A 20,413-nucleotide genomic window follows, 5' to 3' on the forward strand; every position below is an offset into this window, starting at 1 on the left:
TGCCTCAGCCTCCCAAATTGCTGGGATTACAGGTGTGAGCCACTGCTCCCAGCCAAAGCAATATAGATTATTTAAAAATACAGAGCCATTTAATTGCCAATTCCATAGTAATAGTGGAACAGTAACTTCAAGTGTTTCATTCTAGAGGTAGTCTTGCCAGATTTGACAATTACACACAAATGCTAATGGCATGTCTTCCTCAGAAAGCTGACTTTTAAGAGGCTGTATGGGATAAGGAAAGACCAGTGGCACTGGAATTTTACAGACCTGGGTACATTCCAGTTTTATCACATGTAACTATGAAACCTTTGGCAAGTTACTTACTGAGTCTCAGTTTCTTCCTCAGTAAAATGAGATTACTAATGTACCTAAATTCCTGCATAATCCTTTATTGATAGGTATTATTTCTGTCCCTTTACAAGTCTCAGGCCCAGAGGAATTTACCAGTCTGTGTAGGATGTGGCTATTGCAGGCTTGGCAATGCTGTTTGCATGTTGTCAGTTAAAGTAGCAGATGCTGTTTCTTCAGTCTGTATCACTTCGCCCTTTCTCCCCAACTCTCACATTAATCAACACAGGTATAAGTCAGGACAGCCCTGGAGCATGCACTGCACAGCCACAGGGCTTCCAGAGTGTTGTAACTTTTACATAGCCGGGTTTTGTTTCTCTACAGATCGAGATTGTTGTCTTCCATGGTGTCTGTTCCCAAGGAAGCCCCGCACATTCATCCCACACGCATTCACACACACACTAACTGGAAAATGCGAGGGAAACATGGATGGGTAGATGAATGAGCATTCCTGCCAGCTATCGGATATATTTCTGAATATTCACTAACAGGGTTTTAACTTTTTCACTCTCCTTTTTATGATAGGCACCCAGCCTTCTAAAGTCAGAAGCTTGAGCTCCAACTGAACTAATGCACTTGACACCGACGACTGCATGCTCTTTTAATAAGAGTAACACTGTTATTGCTCCTAACTAAACAGAAGTCCATCTGGCCTTTTCACATCTAAGATATTTGCTTTCCCGCTAAGGCATTCACTTAGTTATAAATTATAGGTAAAATTACAGTGGGTTGAAGGAATAGCTTAAAATAGGATTTTAATCAACGTGAGAACTGAGGTGTAGAAGATTCTGATGATTGGCGTGTATTTTTTATTTTTATTTTGTTTTATTTTATTTTATTTTATTTTATTTAGATGAACTCTCACTCTGTAGCCCAAGCTGGAGTGCAGTGGTACCATCTCGGCTCACTGCAACCTCCACCTCTGGGACTCAAGCGATTCTCGTGCCTCAGTCTCCCAAGTAGCTGGGACTACACGTGCCCCAGCTAATTTTTTGTATTTTAGTAGAGACAGGGTTTTGCCATGTTGCCCAGGGAGATCTCGAACTCCTGAGCTCAGGTGATCTGTCCACCTCGGCCTCCCAAAGTGCTGGGATTATAGGCGTGAGCTACCACGCCTGGCCTGGCATGTGTTATGTATCTTTGTATTCAGACCTGTAATTCTCTTAATTTTAAGGAAAAATAAAGAAACTCTATGCTAAATAAGAAGCTTTGGTCATCTAATTGAACATAAACGTACAGAGTAGATTTCGATTTGCACCAGGTAATTACTTGTTAAATGAAGTTGGCATTCCAGATGAAATCAATGTGTGTCCATGAGCCGAAAATCCAGGGCTTGGGGTTTCAAATGAAAATTTAATATAGACAAAAAGAGGGAATTTTTGATACCCATCTTTTCGAACAGATGCATATATAGAAAGAAATTGGCAATGGAGAGAGAGAGAGAGAGAATCAGAGAATGAAGAAATTTGTCTTCAGTTTCCATGGGTCAAAAAAAGAAGTGAATGTTTACATATCACCCAAACTGGAATTGAAATAGAAATAGTGTGGAGAATCCATTCTCAGGATGGCTCTTTGAAAACATTTTAAATAAAAAATATTTCCTACCTGTTGGTAGTTAAAACCCTTTTCTAATTTATTTGTTCTAAGAATGTACGACCTAAGTTCCGTATTATCCCAGCATGAGACAGTGGAATGCAAAATGATTTCTTATTGGAAAGGATAATGACAATGATGATAACATTATGCCTGCCTGTTTTTAAGACTAAAGTATTCCTAAATCCAATGACTTTGGGCCGGGGTCTATTCAGAATATTTTGTAAATATCAAAAATGAAAAATGATTGCAGTTATGCAAACCTCCCAAGATTAAGTTTATCCTCTTCGATTTCGATTATTACACTCACTGAAAAACTGAATGACTCCTTTTAGATTCCTTAGAAAGATATAATTATCAAAACTCCTTAAGTGAATGAATAGATTCTTTTTCCAAATAAGGATATTTACCCGCAGAAATTTTTTTTCATTTTTTGCTTTCTTCTGACTTGGTTTAAATATTGTATTTATAAAGGTAACACAGCCATCTAGTGGACAGATACTTGATAGCTGATTATTTTACTTGAGTTTAAGTTCATGAAACAAAAGCTTAAGCCAAATGAAATACTTGTTTCATGACACACAGCACATGATTACAAAATGCGGGGTGAGCCTTTAGAGGGGCAACATGGGGTATTTTTAGGCAAGTGTTTTATAACATTTCCAGACACAAATTTCTAACCACTGCCCCCATCTCCACATACCCCACTCAAAACCGTACTCTATTATAAAAATGTAGAAATGAAAGAGGTGAAGTTCAAATCATAGGTTTAACATTGAGTTTCTAGGTGTCTGAAATGTTGTATGTTATGTGGTTACCAGCCCATCTTCTGGTGTCTTTTTGGCTTGGGGTTTTAGTTTTTTTGGGGGGAGGGGTGGTCTTTTGTAAGCGAAACATCAGTTCTATTCTCCTTTCCTTGTTGCCCTCTCCCCAAGTTATCTTTGCTAGTGGAAGAAAGTCATACTTCCTAGGACGGCCCCCTCAGCCATAGCAACACCCTGTCTGCAGTCATTAGCCGTGTTACTCTTGTGCTTCCTCTTTCACACTTTGCTGTCAAAACCTTCTGTAACAACTCCTTTTTGTTCATCTCGAATTCCAGGGAATTGAGAAGTTACTCTTCATCAAATTCTACTGCAAACTCAGGAGTCTGGGCAACAGCTCCTATGGAGTGATAGCTGTGGGATGATGCCTTAGAGAGGGCATTTATACTCAATGCACTGGATTGTACTAGGAGGTTTATTTTTCCAAACCTTAAAGAAAAATCATTTGTGTAAACAATTGCAATACCACAATTAACTCTTCTGTGTAAAGAGAAATGGCATTGTAGAGTGAAAATGAGCCTGAGATAGGAAGTCAGAAGATGTGAGTCCCAATCCTAGTTCTAATAAATTTGAGTTGTGGGTCCTGTGTAAGTCAACCCCGATAACTGTTTCCTTGTAAATGAAACAAGAATGACTAATAACAACTCCCCTGCTTACCTTCAAGGACCGTTGTGAGGAGGAAGAGACAAGGTAATGTATGAGGTTTTGTAATAATGGCAAAGGAAAAGTCTCTATTTACTCAGGTGGAAATAAAAAGCTCTTTGGTAAATTTGGAATCGGAATTTTAATGTGCAACCAACTTGCCCTTCCATTCAACTACGCATCTGTAATAATATGTGCCTTTTTGTCACAAGCTTTTATTTCTTGTTTCACATCCTTGTGAAGTAGGTCGTTGCCGTTATTCCCATTATGAATGGTGAAAACAAAGCATGGAAAGCTTACACCATCCTAAAGGAGGTGTATTCTACATTTGGAGTCCACCTCATCGTTTTCTTGGATAACACATACTTTGCTGCCTGTTTTAATCTCCTGGTCCAGCCCTGCAACATCTGATATGTCCATTCTGGTCTACATTTGTATCATGCCCCTGCATGCTTTTATCCCCGCTCTGAATGAGATCGCCTTTGTCCAGGTCTCCATCTGGCAAACAACTGCCCATTTTCAACCCAATTTAATCATTACCTCTTCTGTGAAGCCTTTCTCAATTCTCTTATGGAAAAGCACAGGTACCATCAAGGGTGTCTAAGAAACCTCATATGCACAATTCTATCTGCATTCTTATCACAATGCCATGTGATGTTTATTTACCCGTCTGAGCTCCTCAGTAGCAGAGCCTTTGTCTTTTTCATCTTGTATGTCCAACCCAGGGAACATTGCATGAACCAGTATTTCTTACACATTAGTAAAGAATTGCTAACTCCTGTAGTATTTACTGTGATATCTTGAATGCTAAAATGAAATATTTAAAGAATAATCTACCAACTCATTTTCAGAGCATAAAGGATGTCGATTTCATTTTTGCACCGGGAACTTTTAGGTAGAAGCTGTTAAATAAAAAGAAAAGATTGATGTCACAATGTGAGACTATTTCAATATTGAATAGACTGCTTTTACCAGAGACGGTAGTTCTCTCTTGGAGCCTTGATGTCACACTGTATGAAATTTAGACATCTTGTTGATTCTTCAGTTTAATTTTTCTGTAAATATATGTGGTTTCCTGACCAGCCTCTATCCCAGAGTTACCATGGCTACTGGTAAGTTTTCATCTTCTTTGCAACCATTTTAACAGTTTTTCTTAAGAACCAATTGTTTTCGTTACAATAGAAGACTGTCTTCCAAAACAGACCCTGCGCATATCCATGATGACAGATCAGTAGATAAACTCTATGATTGGCAGCAGGTAATGTTTTGTCTCACCCCACTATCCACACTCCCCTGTAAACAAACGAACAATCCACCCCCATAGAGGGGGGCGCATTTTCTTAAGTTCTGAAATGTCCCAAGTGTTTTTCCTCCCTTTTCAAAGTCACTGTTTAGAAAATCTCTGATGGGATTGTAAATGCTTATTTTAATATATTTGGCCAAGGATATTGGCACTTTTCTTCCATAAAGTATTTAAGGTTTGATCAGGACACCCGCAGTGAGCACTGTGTATGCGTTTAGTTCTCTTTGTGGCTTTTATTGCTTAAAATGTAGAAATGTTAGTTTTAAATGTTACATACATAAAAGTCGGTGGGGGGAGTGTCTCTTCTTGGAGAGATATGGGCTAGAAAAGAAAAAGAAGACCTGTAATCCCAGCACTTTGAGAGGCTGAAGTGGGCAGATCATAAGGTCAGGAGTTCAAGACCAGCCTGACCAACAGGGTGAAACCCCGTCTCTACTAAAAATACAAAAATTAGCTGGACGTGGTGGCAGGCGCCTGTAATCCCAGCTACTCAGGAAGCTGAGGCGGGAGAATCGCTTGAACCCGGGAGGTGGAGCTTGCAGTGAGCCAAGATTGTGCCATTGCACTCCAGCCTGGGCGACAAAGCGAGACTCCGTCTTAAAAAAAGAAAAAAGTGTCTCTGTGGGACCCTCAAAACTGTTGATCTGGCATGTTCTTTTTAGCGCTTTCCTCAAACACGTATAACGTATATAAGTTGATCTAGAGCAAATATTTCCAGTGAATTATTACCTTAAAAACACACACACACACACACACACTACTTGGAGCAGAACCAAGTAGGACAGACATTAGTCAATAGCAATACAGTCAAACTGTTAAGTATCAATCCCTTGTCTATTTTCTCCATTTCTCTTTAACTTAAAATGATATTTTCAGCAGTTCTTGATAACTGAAACCTTGCAACCCATTTTTTAAGACCAGTAGTAAAGGACAGTTAATAAAAAGAACAACTTGTCTGTTGCCGAAGTTCAATTTCTTTCTACAGGGCAAGACTGTGGCCAATATTAGATCAAGAGCTGCACAAACAGTGAACAGTTAAACATTTACTGAATGTCTGTTATAAGTTGTTTTAGTCCAAATATGTGCCCATATTTTACCATCTGTAGAAATGAAAGATGTAAACTCAACCTAATATTTCATAATGATGGCTCTAATATGGTAGCATTTGGGATGTTAGTAAATATCACAGAAACAGAAGAGCCAGGATTCATGTTCAGAAACTCGTGATTCATGCCTGTGGACTCCAGATTTGTCACTCTACAGCAAAGGCACAACGGAGAACAAATTTCTCAAAGATGTTTAATGAAGTGAAGGATACCTGCATCTTGTGTACTGCCTTCTGTGGGACACTGTGTGGAAATGTAATCAAAATAAACTCAAGGAGTTTATTGTTTAAGCAGGGAATGAGAGCTCTTTTGCTAGTTGTGTTATAGTGCCTTAATATGTCTCTGCACACACATGTAAGCTCAATAAAGCTTGGCAGAATGAGTATCAATTTCCTATTTTAAAAAGAGCTGAATAGAATTTACCAAAAAATTGTACATTTTATATATACAGGAAATTTTATAGAATATTGTCAGCAGTGTATCCCCCCTCATCCACTTTTCCCATCATTACTGGAAATACATCGAAATCCAGAGAAGAACTGTTTCTTACTCATTAATGAATCTCCTCTAAAATATTTCTCTGGCCTATTTGTATAGCAACACGGAGGACTGAGGTTTCCTAGGCTATCTAAAGCCACAAACACAGTCACAGCACTCACATGCAAATACCTCCAAAAGTATGCAGTCTCTCTGAATTCCTCCCCAAAACTACACTACGCTGAAGGCTTTCCTGTCTCTAACCCTGGGACTGCTGCCTCCCGCAGGGGTCTAAGGGTCTGTGCAGCGGTTCCAAGGGACCATCCACTCTAGTTTCTGCTCCCCAGAATCCTTTGGGCTACATTACCTTTCCCTCCATGGTTCTATACCAATAAACCTGCGCTTGTCCCTAGAAATGGGTAGAGGCAAACTCAGTGTATTTCGCTATGAAATCCTATGTTTCCTGTGTCCTTTTCCTGACTACAGACTCCTTTTCAATTCCTATTGGGTTCTCTTTTTTCCAGTAAGTCTGCTCTCTCAGGTCAGTTTTCCTATCTAGCCTCACTTTCTGTTGTCAGAAATTATTCCCTTTGCTCCATTTGCTCCATCCTCACGCTTGCACTTGAGAATGAAAGAATGAATTAAGGAGACATTGTCTTGGTTTCTCCTATCAGACTTTCCAGATTGAGAATAACTGCTTGTTGGGCACCTCTTCCTAAACACTTTCTTTCCACACCAATGATGTTTAGTGACTCTTCTTTGCATTCACATAGTAAGTGGTCTAGGACCTCAGGGTCCCTCAGCAGCCATGGTTCATTGTAGGCACTCAGAAATACAGGGTTGTTGAATGGAGTAGGCTCCCAATTCCAACTATACCACCTAGTTAGTGTTCAGTTTTGGGCCGACCTCCCAGATGGGTCTGCACCTCACTTTGCTCATCTGTAAAATGGGGATAATAATATTAATGGTAAAAGAATGGTGCCCAGCACATAACGGGCACTAGAAAATCATCATTTCCATTGCCTCTTATTTTGAGTAAGTAAGTGAAAGAAGGAACAAATGAGAGATGTTGTCTGAACTTCTTGTGCTCTCTGCCAGGCTCTTAAGCTCCTCGGCTTCTAGACAGATGGATCAGTTGGCTAATGTAGGAGCTTAAATTTTCCCAAGCCACTGACTCTCCCTACCCTGCTTCTTAGTATCTCCCATGACCTCACCTGTTATTTCTAGTCTACACCTAGAATTTTGGGTGTTCCGCCCTAAAGCACTGCTAAGCTTTATTGGACAATTCTTATTTTTATTCTTGTTCTGGACTACTAAAGCCTTCAGCATTATCCTCTGTCCTCTATGATGCTGTAGAATTCCCAAACCTGTGTCACACAGACACAGGCTCCTCCCACCCAGTGCTCACCTGTTCCAAATGCTCAGTTACTGTTCTGTCCCTTTCAAGACATTGGAGATTGGTTTACTGGGGTGAAAGGGCAAAAACAAAGTCAAATATAAATCCAGTAGCTTGATTTTAGCAATTGAAGGAATGATATTATCGGTAACAATAACTTGGTCTGTAAGGAAGGATGATGTAAATTTAGGAAAATCTGTATTAGATTCTGACACATTGTATCTTCTTAGCTCTCAATTGGGGAAAATTAATGGAAAACAGACTATGAATAGAATTAACCAAAAATCAAAATGACATTTTGTTTAAAGAGTAAGGTAATTATATGTGTGTGTTTGTGTGTGTATAAAAGCATTTAATCATATATCTCAGAAATATTAAGTAATTCAGATTATGTAAGGATGAAGTCAGAATATTTAACAATATCCACTTTTGAGAGTGTGATTTACTTTATAATTTTATTTAAAAATTATTCTCTTCCCTTTGACATGGATTTGCCCATCATTTTAAAATGGTATTGCTCTTTTATACCTTAAATATTATCACATAGTTGAACATAGGATCTCCTGTGAAATGTTTCTCCGGAAAAATTTATTCTTTTCTTCAACTGATTGAGTTTCCCTTGACAAAATTAAAATGTTCTGCTACATTACAGCCTCACTGTTAGGAATGAAGAAAGAGGGGAAAATGCGGGAAGACCCACACACACCACAAAAATGGAGAGTATCCAGGTCCTAGAGGAATGGTGAGTGTGAGAACCACATAGCTATTGTTTCTTGTATTTACATGCCATTTACATCCACTGTGTGCCTAAGTATTGCCCCTTGCTTCATGGTACTCTTCAAAATGATTTTGGGAAGTGAACGCAAATTCAATCTGGAAGATCTTATTTTGTCATTGCAGTTGCTTTTCAGCAATTTTTCTATTAGCTATGTTAAGTTATTGGCTAAAACATGGTCTGAATTTACTTTCCTCTTTAAAAAAAAAAATAATGTCATATGAATTAGCACCCAAAATTGTCCTAATTCATTACTTCTCATTTCTGAGAATTTAAGTTTTTAGAAGTGTCTAAACACACACACAAATGATATGGAATGTCCAAGTGAGTGAGGAGGGGCACCCAGCCGGCTCCTGGTTCCTTTTTCCACCAGAGCAGACTCTCCCCACGTGTTTCCTCCCAAATGAGGCACCTGTGGACTAAAATCAAAATACAGATAGTCCAGTCATATAATTATAAGTGCTTTCTTTTTCTGCTTTTTATGAGAAGGTTTTAATAATGATGCGTCATGGTAATTTTTAAGCTCTTTAAAATTAAAAATTGTTTTAAGTGAATGAGGAAGTGCAGACATTATGGAATAGTAACAATCTATTTGAAATACCTGGTTAAAAAGTTAAATATATATAAATATATATAAAGGTGTATATATATGAATATATATAAAGGTAAATATATATGAATATATATGTATATGAATATATATAAAGATATATATATATATGAATATACTTCTTTGGCCAAATGTCTTTTAGGTTGGAGAATTATTAAATAGATCATTGAATAGGAAAGAAAGATCAGAATCATTTTAACCATAAGACTCTCCAAGCTTCTCTTCTACTTCTTTAATGTGTAAGCAAGTGGATTAATTACTGGTGGTTTCTGCAATCACCTCGTCACTAAAAAATCTGTATATAATTTTAAATTCTCCAGTGTCAATGTCATTATAGAAACACTCTGCTTCCAACTGTGATAACTCCATTCATGACTAACAATTCGTACATAGAAAAACTTTTCGTAGAAAAAAACCTTTTTTTTAGAGACAGGATCTCACTTTGTTGCCTAACCAGGAGTGCAATGGGATGATCATGGTCACTGTAACCTCAAGCTCCTGACTCAAGTGATTCTCCTGCCTCAACTCCCAAGTAACTGGTACTACGGGCACATGCCACCACATCCAGCTAATTTAAATTTTTTTTTGGCAGAGACAGGATCTTGCTATGTTTCCCAGGCTGACCTCAAACTCCTGGCCTCAAGAGATCCTCCCACCTCAGCCTCCCAAAGCACTAGGATTATGGGCATGAACCGCCATGCCCAGCAGAAAAATTATTAAAGTTTAGGAAAATATGTGACAAGTGCACACAGTGTTTTCTTATTTTAAATCAAGTGACACATGAAAAAAATGGCCACCAGAGATGAGGAAAAAAAACCTGTATCTTATGGCTGGAAAACTGAAATCCTGAATAGAGGCAAAGAAAAAATTCATTTTGTCCTTAGTCACTTACTGACTGTTTCTATCAACTTTCAACGTATTGTTAAAGTCTGAACATTTCCAAGCTTCATTAGGAATGTATGACTGCATGCATATTATGTATAGCCCCCTTGCCGTTTGAATGCTTGGCTCCCTACATGCCTCTTATGCCTGTGTGAATTTTTGTCAAAACTCAGAAATAACTGACCTAGTCCTGGCAGATACGTATTTGCCAGATCAGGCTGGACTGAGTGGCAAAGTACTGACCACTAGATGGCAGCAAATTGATAGAATTTCTATCTGCTCCTTTCCTTACCTGGTCTGGCATTCACCGATCACAAAGCTCCCTTTGATCATGGCCCTGTTCTGTTTCTGCAGCCAAAACCCCACTGCAGAGGAAGTCTTGTCCTGGTCTCAAAATTTTGACAAGATGATGAAGGCCCCAGCAGGAAGAAACCTTTTCAGAGAGTTCCTACGAACAGAGTACAGCGAAGAGAACCTACTTTTCTGGCTTGCCTGTGAAGACTTAAAGAAGGAGCAGAACAAAAAAGTAATCGAAGAAAAGGCTAGGATGATATATGAAGATTACATTTCTATACTATCACCAAAAGAGGTAAAAATCCGGAAAACATTGAGGTGGGCTTCCTAAGACCAAGGATAACTGTCAAGGGATGGCTGTCCACATTGTGTAGGGCATGGGGTGTGGAGAGGGTAGCGACTTCACTGGGTAGATAATTCAGCTTCTATTGAGAGAATTTCCCTGAGCACATGGGTGAAGGCTAGGTTTCCCTACTATGCTTTAACTGTTTATCTCTAGCTGACTTGTGTGGTAGTTCACTTGCTTTTCAGAACTAACACTAAGGAGCCTGCTTAAACACAGTTTGCTGTGACAAACAAAAATGGAAAGAGAGAATGTATTTTAGGGTGGTATTTCCCAAAGCATGACCCCTAGATCATGTGAACAAGAATCCCCTGGGGCATTTGTTTAAAAAACAAATTCTTAAGGCCTAACCAGAACTTCTGAATCTGCATTTTTGGAAATAGGGCTCAGAAATCTGCACTTTTTACAAGTTTTCCACATACATACTGGTTGGAAAACCTCTGGTATGGGGACTCAAAAAAAAAAAAAATCTGACATGTTTGATGATGTTGATGATTGAATCTTTACAGAAATGAAAAATGAGCCTTGATGACCACTAATATTCTTAGGTGGGAAATGGAAATTATTTTGCTCATTCTAGATTATCTGTTATTGAAAGTGCAAGCATCTTTCCCGTTGCCAGAATGTACCTAATCAATAAGCAATACTTCTAGCAACCAAATAGCACTTTTCCATTGACTTTTTAAAACTTAATTTGTTCTTGAGGAATGTTCCAGCTAACAGAGTTAAAAGCATTTGGTGAAGGAGTGGTTGATAGTGTGTCCAGGTCCTTGGAGCTCTGAGTGATGGAGCTCCAGCGGGATTGAAAGCACTTGGAGAACACAGAGATTCCTAGAATGTCTTCTCTTTTCCATACCAGCCTCTTTTTGTCTTTTTTGTTTCTCCTAAACAACTGTGATTTTTACCTTTGCATTTAAATGGCATGCCCCTCTCTTGTGCACCTGAACGTTTATGGGCTACAGTCATCTGTTCCTCCTCCAATACTTGGCGTGGTTCCAGGCTGCCTTGCACTTCTTGCTTTGAGATCTGTAAAAGGAATTAGTGTCTATTTTATTAATCTCTAAGTTTGGAATGCTACATAAACTATTTCACTTCTAATAAGATATAGAGTACCTAAATTATTTAGTTTTTTAAAATTAGTTAGGTTAAAATGCCATTGGTATTCCACAGTGCTCCAGGACTATTGTCTGTACGAAATGAGAAACCCTCTAGAATTAGATGTACAAAGGATTGATTTATTTTTTTATTTCCTACATGAACCTGAAAAATGTATTCATAAAAACAAGGTGGGGAGAATTTAATAAATGTAATACAATGTAACATCAGTAATAAATGTGTAGCCTGAACGCATTTGTTACTGATGTCACACGGTATTTCTAACACTGGTATAATTCTACATCCTAAAATTATATTCTTCAGGCTTCTGGCCTGCCTCAAATTTTAGCATCTAAACAACTCTATTTGTATTTTATCAGAAGAATAATTTTTTGCTAATTTTTATTATTTTAAAGATATTGCATATAGCAAATAAACCAGATGATCCAAATGTGCCCAAATATGTGCTTCTTTTGCCTTTAATTATACAAAATGAGAGTCCTTGGGAAGATTATCTAGCCCATTTCTGCCCCCAAAGTATGTAAGATGTGACATCTTAAAATGATAGTTGTCTGGATTACTTCATCCACTCCTTTGTGCTATATCTGTATCATCTTAAAATGATGACTGTTCCATTCTTTTTCAGTGTTAGGAGAAAAAATATTCTCCATACTATGTACATATAATTCCCTTATTTTTACAGTTTCTGTTATTTAATGTTTAGTTTTTTATGTAAAACATTTTCTTATTATCCACATAGCCCCTGATTTTCTGATGTCACTGATCGATGGAGCTTTGTAAAATACTTAATTTTTTCTCTTTGAGTCATGTTTAGAGTTAAAATAGTGATTATTGAAACATAAACTAGTGCATTTCCATTGTTTTTGCTAAAGTAATAGAGGTTTGTTTTCATCTTTTTTTTTTTTTTTTTTGAGACAGAGTCTCACTGTGTCACCCAGGCTGCAGTGCAGTGATGCAATCTCAGCTCACTACAGCCTCCACCTCCTGAGTTCAAGCGAATCTCCTGCCTCAGCCTCCTGAGTAGCTGGGATTACGGGAACCCACCAACACGCCCAGCTAATTCCTGTATTTTTAGTGGTGACAGGGTTTCACCATGTTGGCCAGGCTGCTCTCAAACTCTTGACCTCAAGTGACCTGCCTGCCTCAGCCTCCCAAAGTGCTGGGATTACAGGTGTGAACCACTGCGCCTGGCCATTTTCACCTAATTTCTTTCTTTTGAACACAAGTTTCACCAGAAAGTCACTAAAATCTCATTTCCTGATCAAAAATGTGACCTTTCCAGAATCACATACACTAATGTTTACTGTCTTAACCATATTTATTCTCTCCTTTGTGTTTCCTAACACCTGTATTTTGGCCACTGCCCGTTCTTTAATATCCTCAAACTATCACAGAGAGAAAGAGACAGAGACAGAGGTGAAGTTCAAATTGTTCTAATTTTGCCGACTTGTAATTAACTCTTGCCATAGAAATTAATAGACCATTGAAGTGCCATGGTTTAGCCAGCTGATTTCTATCCTGTCAACAGAGTAATTCAATTTGATCCTTGTTTAATGACAAAAACAAATAAGCAAAAGTAGATATTTTCAGTTAGAAAAGATAACTGTTAAAAAGCTATGTTTTAAACCAAGGTATCATGTTCATTGACTCAACTCATTGATATACTCAGCGCATGGCATGCACTTTCTAGTTATTCCGGAGCCCTTTCAATCCATTATATACCTCACTGAACTTCCTGTGCAAAAAGTCATCCATTTCTAATCAGCTACAATACATTACTAACTTCTGACATCGAGTTATCACTCTTCAGATTTTGTTTTCTGACATTGGAGAGAGTACATGTAAGATTGAGAGAGCCCTGATTATACAGGAATTAGCGCACTGGACTAATACTCAGGTGCACAGGATTTTAATCCTGCCTTTGCTACATCCCAGTTGTGTGGCCTGGGATAAATCACTTTACCTCTCTGAGTCTCAACATTCAGTTCATTTATTTACAAAAATGACAATAAAAATGAGCACAGAAACTAATAAACCAAATGCGTAATGGCAACTGTAAGGCTATGAAGCTATTGAAAAGGTCTGTTAGGCTGCTGTGGGCTTTCTACCTCTGAAATTCTATACATGTTTCTATTTATTCAGAGTATTTGTGCTACTACTTCTTCCTCTCCACCTAATGGCATAGCTTGTCCGTCATGGTCCTCCTTACTGCTGTCCCCACACTGAAACTCAGAATCTATTTAAACACAGTACTCAAGGCAGTTAATACCAATCTGAGTTCCTATTTCTCATTTTGGGGCTAGACAATCTGGGCTTTCTACTTCTGAAATTCTATGCGTGTTTCTACTTATTCAGAATATTTGTAAAGAACATGAACATTTGAATCATTATGAAATGGTAATGACTACAAATTGTGATGGTTTTACTATTAAACAGAAAGCCGTCTTTCTTCACTAGACTTTATTTTACCTTAATTTGATTGAGTATTGTGTTCCTCTTTGTTAAATACAGAAAAACAACTACATTTAAAAAATTATTTATATATAGATAACTTTTTCCCTTAATGAAACTATTGAAGTCAATGTACTAAAAATTACATTACCTTAAGAACATGTTTTATGCCTTTGTAGTAATTTGAGCATTATGTTATAAAATAAGAAATATCATCAGGCACAGTGGCTCACGCCTGTAATCCCAGCACGTTGGGAGGCCAAGACGGGTGGATCATGAGGTCAGGCATTCGAGACCAGCCTGGCCAACATAGTGAAACCCTGTCTCTACTAAAAATACAAAACATTAGCCGGGCATGGTGGCAGGTGCCTGTAATCTCAGCTACTTGGGAAGCTGAGGCAAGAGAATCACTTGAACCTGGGAGGCGGAGGTTGCAGTGAGTCAAGATCGTGCCACTGCACTACAGCCTGGGCAAAAGTGCGAGACTCTGTCTCAAAATGCATACATATATATATTTTAAAAAGATATTTGCAATTAGGAGGTGATATAACTTCTGTTCTTAGTATAGTGTACATTTTATGAAGGAAAAGGCCAAACTAAAAAAAAAAAAAACTAGAAATTTACGCATTTGTTTTAAAAAGTAAATTTTTTGAAAGTGATGTCTTCAAGGGCAAAATACATGAAGATAATAAAGAGGCCTTTAAGTCTAATAGTAGACTTGTTCCACGTAGCAGATTTTGGTGGCAGCTTATATTTATTATTGAAAAGATGTGTTAGGCCAATCTTGCATTGCTATAAAGAAATACATGAAACTGGGTAATTTATAAAGAAAAGAGGTTTAATTGGCTCACAGTTCTGTAGGCTTCACAGGAAGCATGGTGCTGGCATCAGCTCAGCTTCTAAAGAGGCCTCAGGAAGCTTATAATCATGGCATAAGATGAAGGGGGAGCAAGCACATCGCATGGGCAAAGCAGGAGCAAGGGGTTGGGAGGGGCCACTCACTTTTAAATAAGCAGATCTCGCAAAAATTCACTCACTATCACAAGGACAGCACCAAGAAGATGGTGCTAAACCATTCATGAGAAATCTGTCCCCAGGAACCAGTCATCTCTCACCAGACCCCGTCTCCAACACTGGAGATTACATTTCAACCTGTGATTAGGGTGGGTACCAACATCCAAAGTATATCAAAAGACAACCCTAGCAAAATAAATAGCTTGAATAAAAAATATATTTAAAGGCTCTTATCAACTGTAAACAGCATTAAGCTACTGAAAAAAGAAATAATTATAAATCCTTCAACAAATATAAGACATTTATCTGAACTGAAGAAAACTATGGTCCAGTTATGTAGAAATCTGCCTAGTGATGGCGTTGTCATTACCAGGACTATAAACTGGATCTGTCACTTACTGTCTGTGAGCCACTTAGTGACTCACTTTAGTGCGCTGGAACCTCCACGTCCTAGTGTTATGAATGAAGGCATGGATGGAGAAAGCCTAACAACCCACGAAATCTGTTACGTTCAAGCTCTGGGAAATGGTAATTGTAATAGTAGTAGGAGTTTGCTTTTTCTGATTTTTCTAAATTCCCAGTTACCCTGAGAGAAAACGGTAATAGACCTATTGAAACATCAGAATTATCTAAAAAATAATGCTTATGTGATAGACATGCAGATTCTGTGTGTCCATGTAGATATGTCTTTAAGTGAAATTATGTGAATTTAGCACATTCAATGATTTAATTCAGTTTTCCTAAACAGAACTCACTTGACTGTATTTTCCTAAATGTATTTTTTATGCGCACATATTATCATTCAAAAAATATTTATTGACTGCTTACTATGAGCCAAGCACTGGGCTAGATATTGGGGATATGATGATAAACAAGAGACACTGTCCGATCCCTTAATGGAGCTTACATTTTAGAAAGACAGACAAATCTTGTTGAAACAAGTAACTAAAAATTGTGATGGGCTGGAGCTTGAATTAGATGGAATAGAAGTGGTCAGGAAAGGTCACTCTGAGAAGGTAAAATTCAAGTTGATGCAAAAGCCAAACACATTGGGTTTGATCAAGATGATGTCATAATTATGATCAATTATTATTAATTACTTTACATTAGCTTCATTATTGGCACAGTGGTCTTACATATATTATTACAGTCTGAGTCTCACAGCAATCTTTCAGCCACGAGGACAGATGGTACCACTTTATAGCAAAAGAAACTGATTCTCAAAGAGGTAAAATGAATGTTTGAGGACATTGGAAATATATCTGGTAGAGATAGAATGCTAGCCCAAGATCTTCTGATTCCAAATGTGGTGCTTTTCCAACTACACCATGCTGATTAGTTCTTCCATTGCCTATTATTTTCTTCCTGATGTTACCATAGATTTCTATAAATCCAACTGTAGAACTTCACACATGATGAGAAATAGCAACCTTAACCACAGGCCTGAACCCTCCCCCTAGACCAGCAGGATATACTCTCCTATTATCCAGACACCACCAAGAATATTACATTACAGTTTACCCTACCAATCATCTTTGTTCTAAGAGATAAATTCAAACAAAATAAAACGTGACTAAATGTACACAAAGCAAAAATTTATTAAAATTGGTAGGAGGATCATGTATTCTTTCGATTTATAAAATTTAACATAGGAATACCAAATTTAGTTCAAATTAAAAACAGAAAAGAAAATTTCCAGTGGTAGATGTTATCATTGGTAAAATTTGATATGGACTTATAAAGGGAAAAAATCAGAATTTTACTTGGAAAGGAATTCTAAATAAAGAAACTTCAGTAACAGTAAAAATAAGAGCGAAAAATGGAGAAAACACTTGGTTGTGATACATGAAAAACATTGTTCAGGGAATTAAATAATGTAAAGAAGGGTTCTCTACGGAAAAAAAGACTTTCAGTGAAAATTCATGATTCTTGTATATTTATGCCAAAAATGTCCATAGGATCAAATTTTCCCTTGCATCTTGATGACTAGAATTAAAAGGCAGGGTCAAAAGTTGGTGTACTCCCTTTCAGCAATGCTAACCTACCTTCATATCCTCCTTCAATGAATAGGAAATCTAGTAAGATTAACTAGAGTATATGACTCAGTTTAGCCCAGATTTTCCCAAGCCACACTAACAAGATTTCTCTGTCTTCATTCTCCTCGCTTTACCTCCATACTCTTGTTGAACAGTTCACACTCATGACTATTTGCTTGCAAGTCCCTTGCTTTTCTGCCTCCCTGTCTCCTACTCCCTGTGAGAATGAATGCTTCCAAGTTCACGGAGACCTATTGCAAAGTCACTTGTGTCTTTAAAACTTCAGTTGCTGTGTCTCAACATTGCTGGACTTTTCAGTACTGCTAGAACTGCCAGTTAAATGCGGTCAAACCTATCATGCTGTCTTGTGTCCTGTGTCACAATGGTGGTGCTATTGTGCTATAAATTCTGTTATTGCTGGAATGCACTCTTCCCCCGACACCACCTCGGTATGAGTCTACGTGGCCTGAGTTAAGAGGAGACGTGCATTGCCTGAGGATAGCTCTTATCTTGTGCTACTCAACTTTCTCTTCCCTTAGGATGAGTTCTATGCAGGAAATTCCTCAGTCCCTCATGCAGTGGAGCCCAGATAAGATGGCTTTAGAAGCCATCCAGACACACCTGAATCCTAGGGTGACTGTGGCCCAGGCCCAACTGGGATCCACCACCAATACCTTGTATTATAGATGATCCACATTCTGAAGCACAAAGATGCTACAAGATGAAACAATAGATTGTTATCCCCATGGGGCTTATCCTTATTATTTGACCTCGCTACACTTCTTTTGACTGATCGACAGCCTTTTCAGGCAGACAACCTGCTATTAAGGTAAATATTTTATTCTTTAAATAGTAATAACAAATGCATTTTCATTATAGATTACTAAATATTGAACTGTATGACTTTACAATATTTCACTACTGCTTTTGGCTTGCAAAATTAAAAATTAAACAATGAGGACATAAGACATTTAATAGTTTGTTATTTTATTTGTCTTAAGATAATATGAGTCCATCTACTGAGAAGAAAGTTTTACACTACATTTAATGATACTATTATTTAAGAAGTAAATGACCTCCTTTTTTAAAATCACTAATGTAAAGTTTCCTGCTCCATTGAAACAAAAAGTTCTCTTAAGTTTGAAAGAAAGCACCATTTCTAAATACAGAGGTGTTTGGTAAGATTTTACCTTACCATAACATGATGTTTCAGAATAAGATAAATGAGTTTATCTCAGTTTAAACTCCAGTGTCAATATTTCCCTCTGGCATATAAATGCAAAAATATATTTTTAGATAAAATAAAAATGTTGGAGAAAAATATTCTGTACTTTTTAAAATTACTTTGTACTTGATAGTGACCTCATGTGGTAATAACAGAAAATAGAAATTGAACAATTCATTTCCAGAACATTTTTATTTTTGAAGAATTCCCAACAAAGACAAATGTGTAGTTCAGCCAAGTAATGTTTTTCAGACTTGCTTCAGCAAGACTGCAGGTTCAGTTACAGACAACCGCAATAAAGCAAATATCACAAAACAAGTCGCACAAATATTTTGGCTTCCCAATGCATATAAAAGATATGCTTGGCCAGGCATGGTGGCTCACACCTGTAATCCCAGCACTCTGGGAGGCCGAGGCGGGTGGATCACGAGGTCAGGAGATCGAGACTGTCCTGGCTAAAAAGGAGAAACCCCGTCTCTACTAAAAGTACAAAAAATTAGCCGGGCTTAGTGGTGCCTGTAGTCCCAGCTACTCGGGAGACTGAGGCAGGAGAATGGCGTGAACCTGGGAGGCGGAGCTTGCAGTGAGCCGAGATCGCGCCACTGTACTCCAGCCTGGGCGACAGAGCGAGACTCCGTCTCAAAAAAAAAAAAAAAAAAAAAAAAGATACACTTATACTATACTGTAGTCATAGTATAAACAATATTTAGCAATAGCATTATGTCTTAAAAATGTGCATACCTTTATTTTAAAATTCCTTATTGATAAAAACTGCTAACAATCATCTGAGCTTTGAGAGAGTCATAATCTTTTTGCTGGTGGAGGAAGGGTCTTGCTTCGACATTGATGGCTGCTGCCTCATGAGGCTGGTATTGCTGAAAGTTGGGGTGGCTGTGGCAATTTATTCAAATAAGACAACAATGAAGTTTGCCACATCGATTGACTTCCTTTCATAAAAGATATCTCTATAGCATGTAATGCTTTTTGGTAGCATTTTACCCACAGAAGAGCCTCTTTCAAAATAGGAGTCAATCCTCTCAAACCCTGCTGCTGCTTTATCAACTAAGTTTATGTAATCTAAATCCTTTGTTGTCATTTCAACAATGTTCACAGCATCTTCGCCAGAAATAGATTCCATCTCAAGAAACCGCTTTCTTTGCTCATCTATAAGAAGCAAGTCCTCATTCTTTAGAGTTTTATCATGAAATTGGAGCAATCAGTCCCATCCTCAGGCTCCACTTTTAATTCTAGCTCTATCACCATTTCCACCACATCTGCAGTTAGTTCCTCTACTGAAGTCTTGAACTCCTCAAAATCATCCAGGAGGGTTGGAATCAGCTTTTTCTAAATTCCTGGTAATGTTGATATTTTGACCTTTGATGAATCACAAATGTTCTTAATGACGGCCAGGCACGGTGGCACACGCCTGTAATCCCAGCACTCTGGGAGGCCGAGGCTGGCGGATCACGAGGTCAGGAGATCGAGACCATCCTGGCTAACACGGTGAAACCCCGTCTCTACTAAAAAATACAAAAAATTAGCCAGGCGTGGTTGTGGGCGCCTGTGGTCCCAGCTACTCGGGAGTCTGAGGCAGGAGAATGGCGTGAACCCGGGAGGCGGAGCTTGCAGTGAACCGAGATCGAGCCACTGCACTCCAGCCTGGGGGACAAAGCGAGACTCTGTCTCAAAAAAAAAAAAGAAAAGAAATGTTCTTAATGACTAGAATGGTGAATTCTTTCCAGAAGATTTTTCATTTGCTTTGCTTAGTTCCATCAGAGGTATCAATCACTATGGCAGTGATAGCCTTATGAAATGTATTTCTTTTTTTTTTTTTTTTTGAGACAGCGTCTCGCTCTGTCACCCAGGCTGGAGTGCAGTAGCGTGGTCTTGGCTCACTGCAAGCTCCGAGTCCCGTCGGGTGCACACTATTCTTCTACCTCAGCCTCCCAAGTAGGTGGGACTACAGGCACCTGCCACCATT

The 20,413-nt window shown here is 38.2% G+C and overlaps 1 protein-coding gene across 2 annotated transcripts in view; it reads left to right on the forward strand.

Annotated features, from left to right (window-relative positions):
• The window catches only part of RGS17 (regulator of G protein signaling 17), a 119,727-nt gene that overhangs the window by 95,395 nt on the left and 3,919 nt on the right, over positions 1 to 20,413 (forward strand). For both annotated transcript variants that reach the window (XM_010358184.2, XM_030929073.1), the window contains 2 exons: positions 8,339 to 8,428; positions 10,308 to 10,542. In XM_010358184.2, coding sequence (XP_010356486.1) covers positions 8,339 to 8,428; positions 10,308 to 10,542 — 325 coding nt within the window. The remainder of the gene's footprint in view (positions 1 to 8,338; positions 8,429 to 10,307; positions 10,543 to 20,413) is intronic.

Source organism: Rhinopithecus roxellana, chromosome 4 (genome assembly GCF_007565055.1).
Source record: "Rhinopithecus roxellana isolate Shanxi Qingling chromosome 4, ASM756505v1, whole genome shotgun sequence".
Lineage (NCBI taxonomy): Eukaryota > Metazoa > Chordata > Mammalia > Primates > Cercopithecidae > Rhinopithecus > Rhinopithecus roxellana.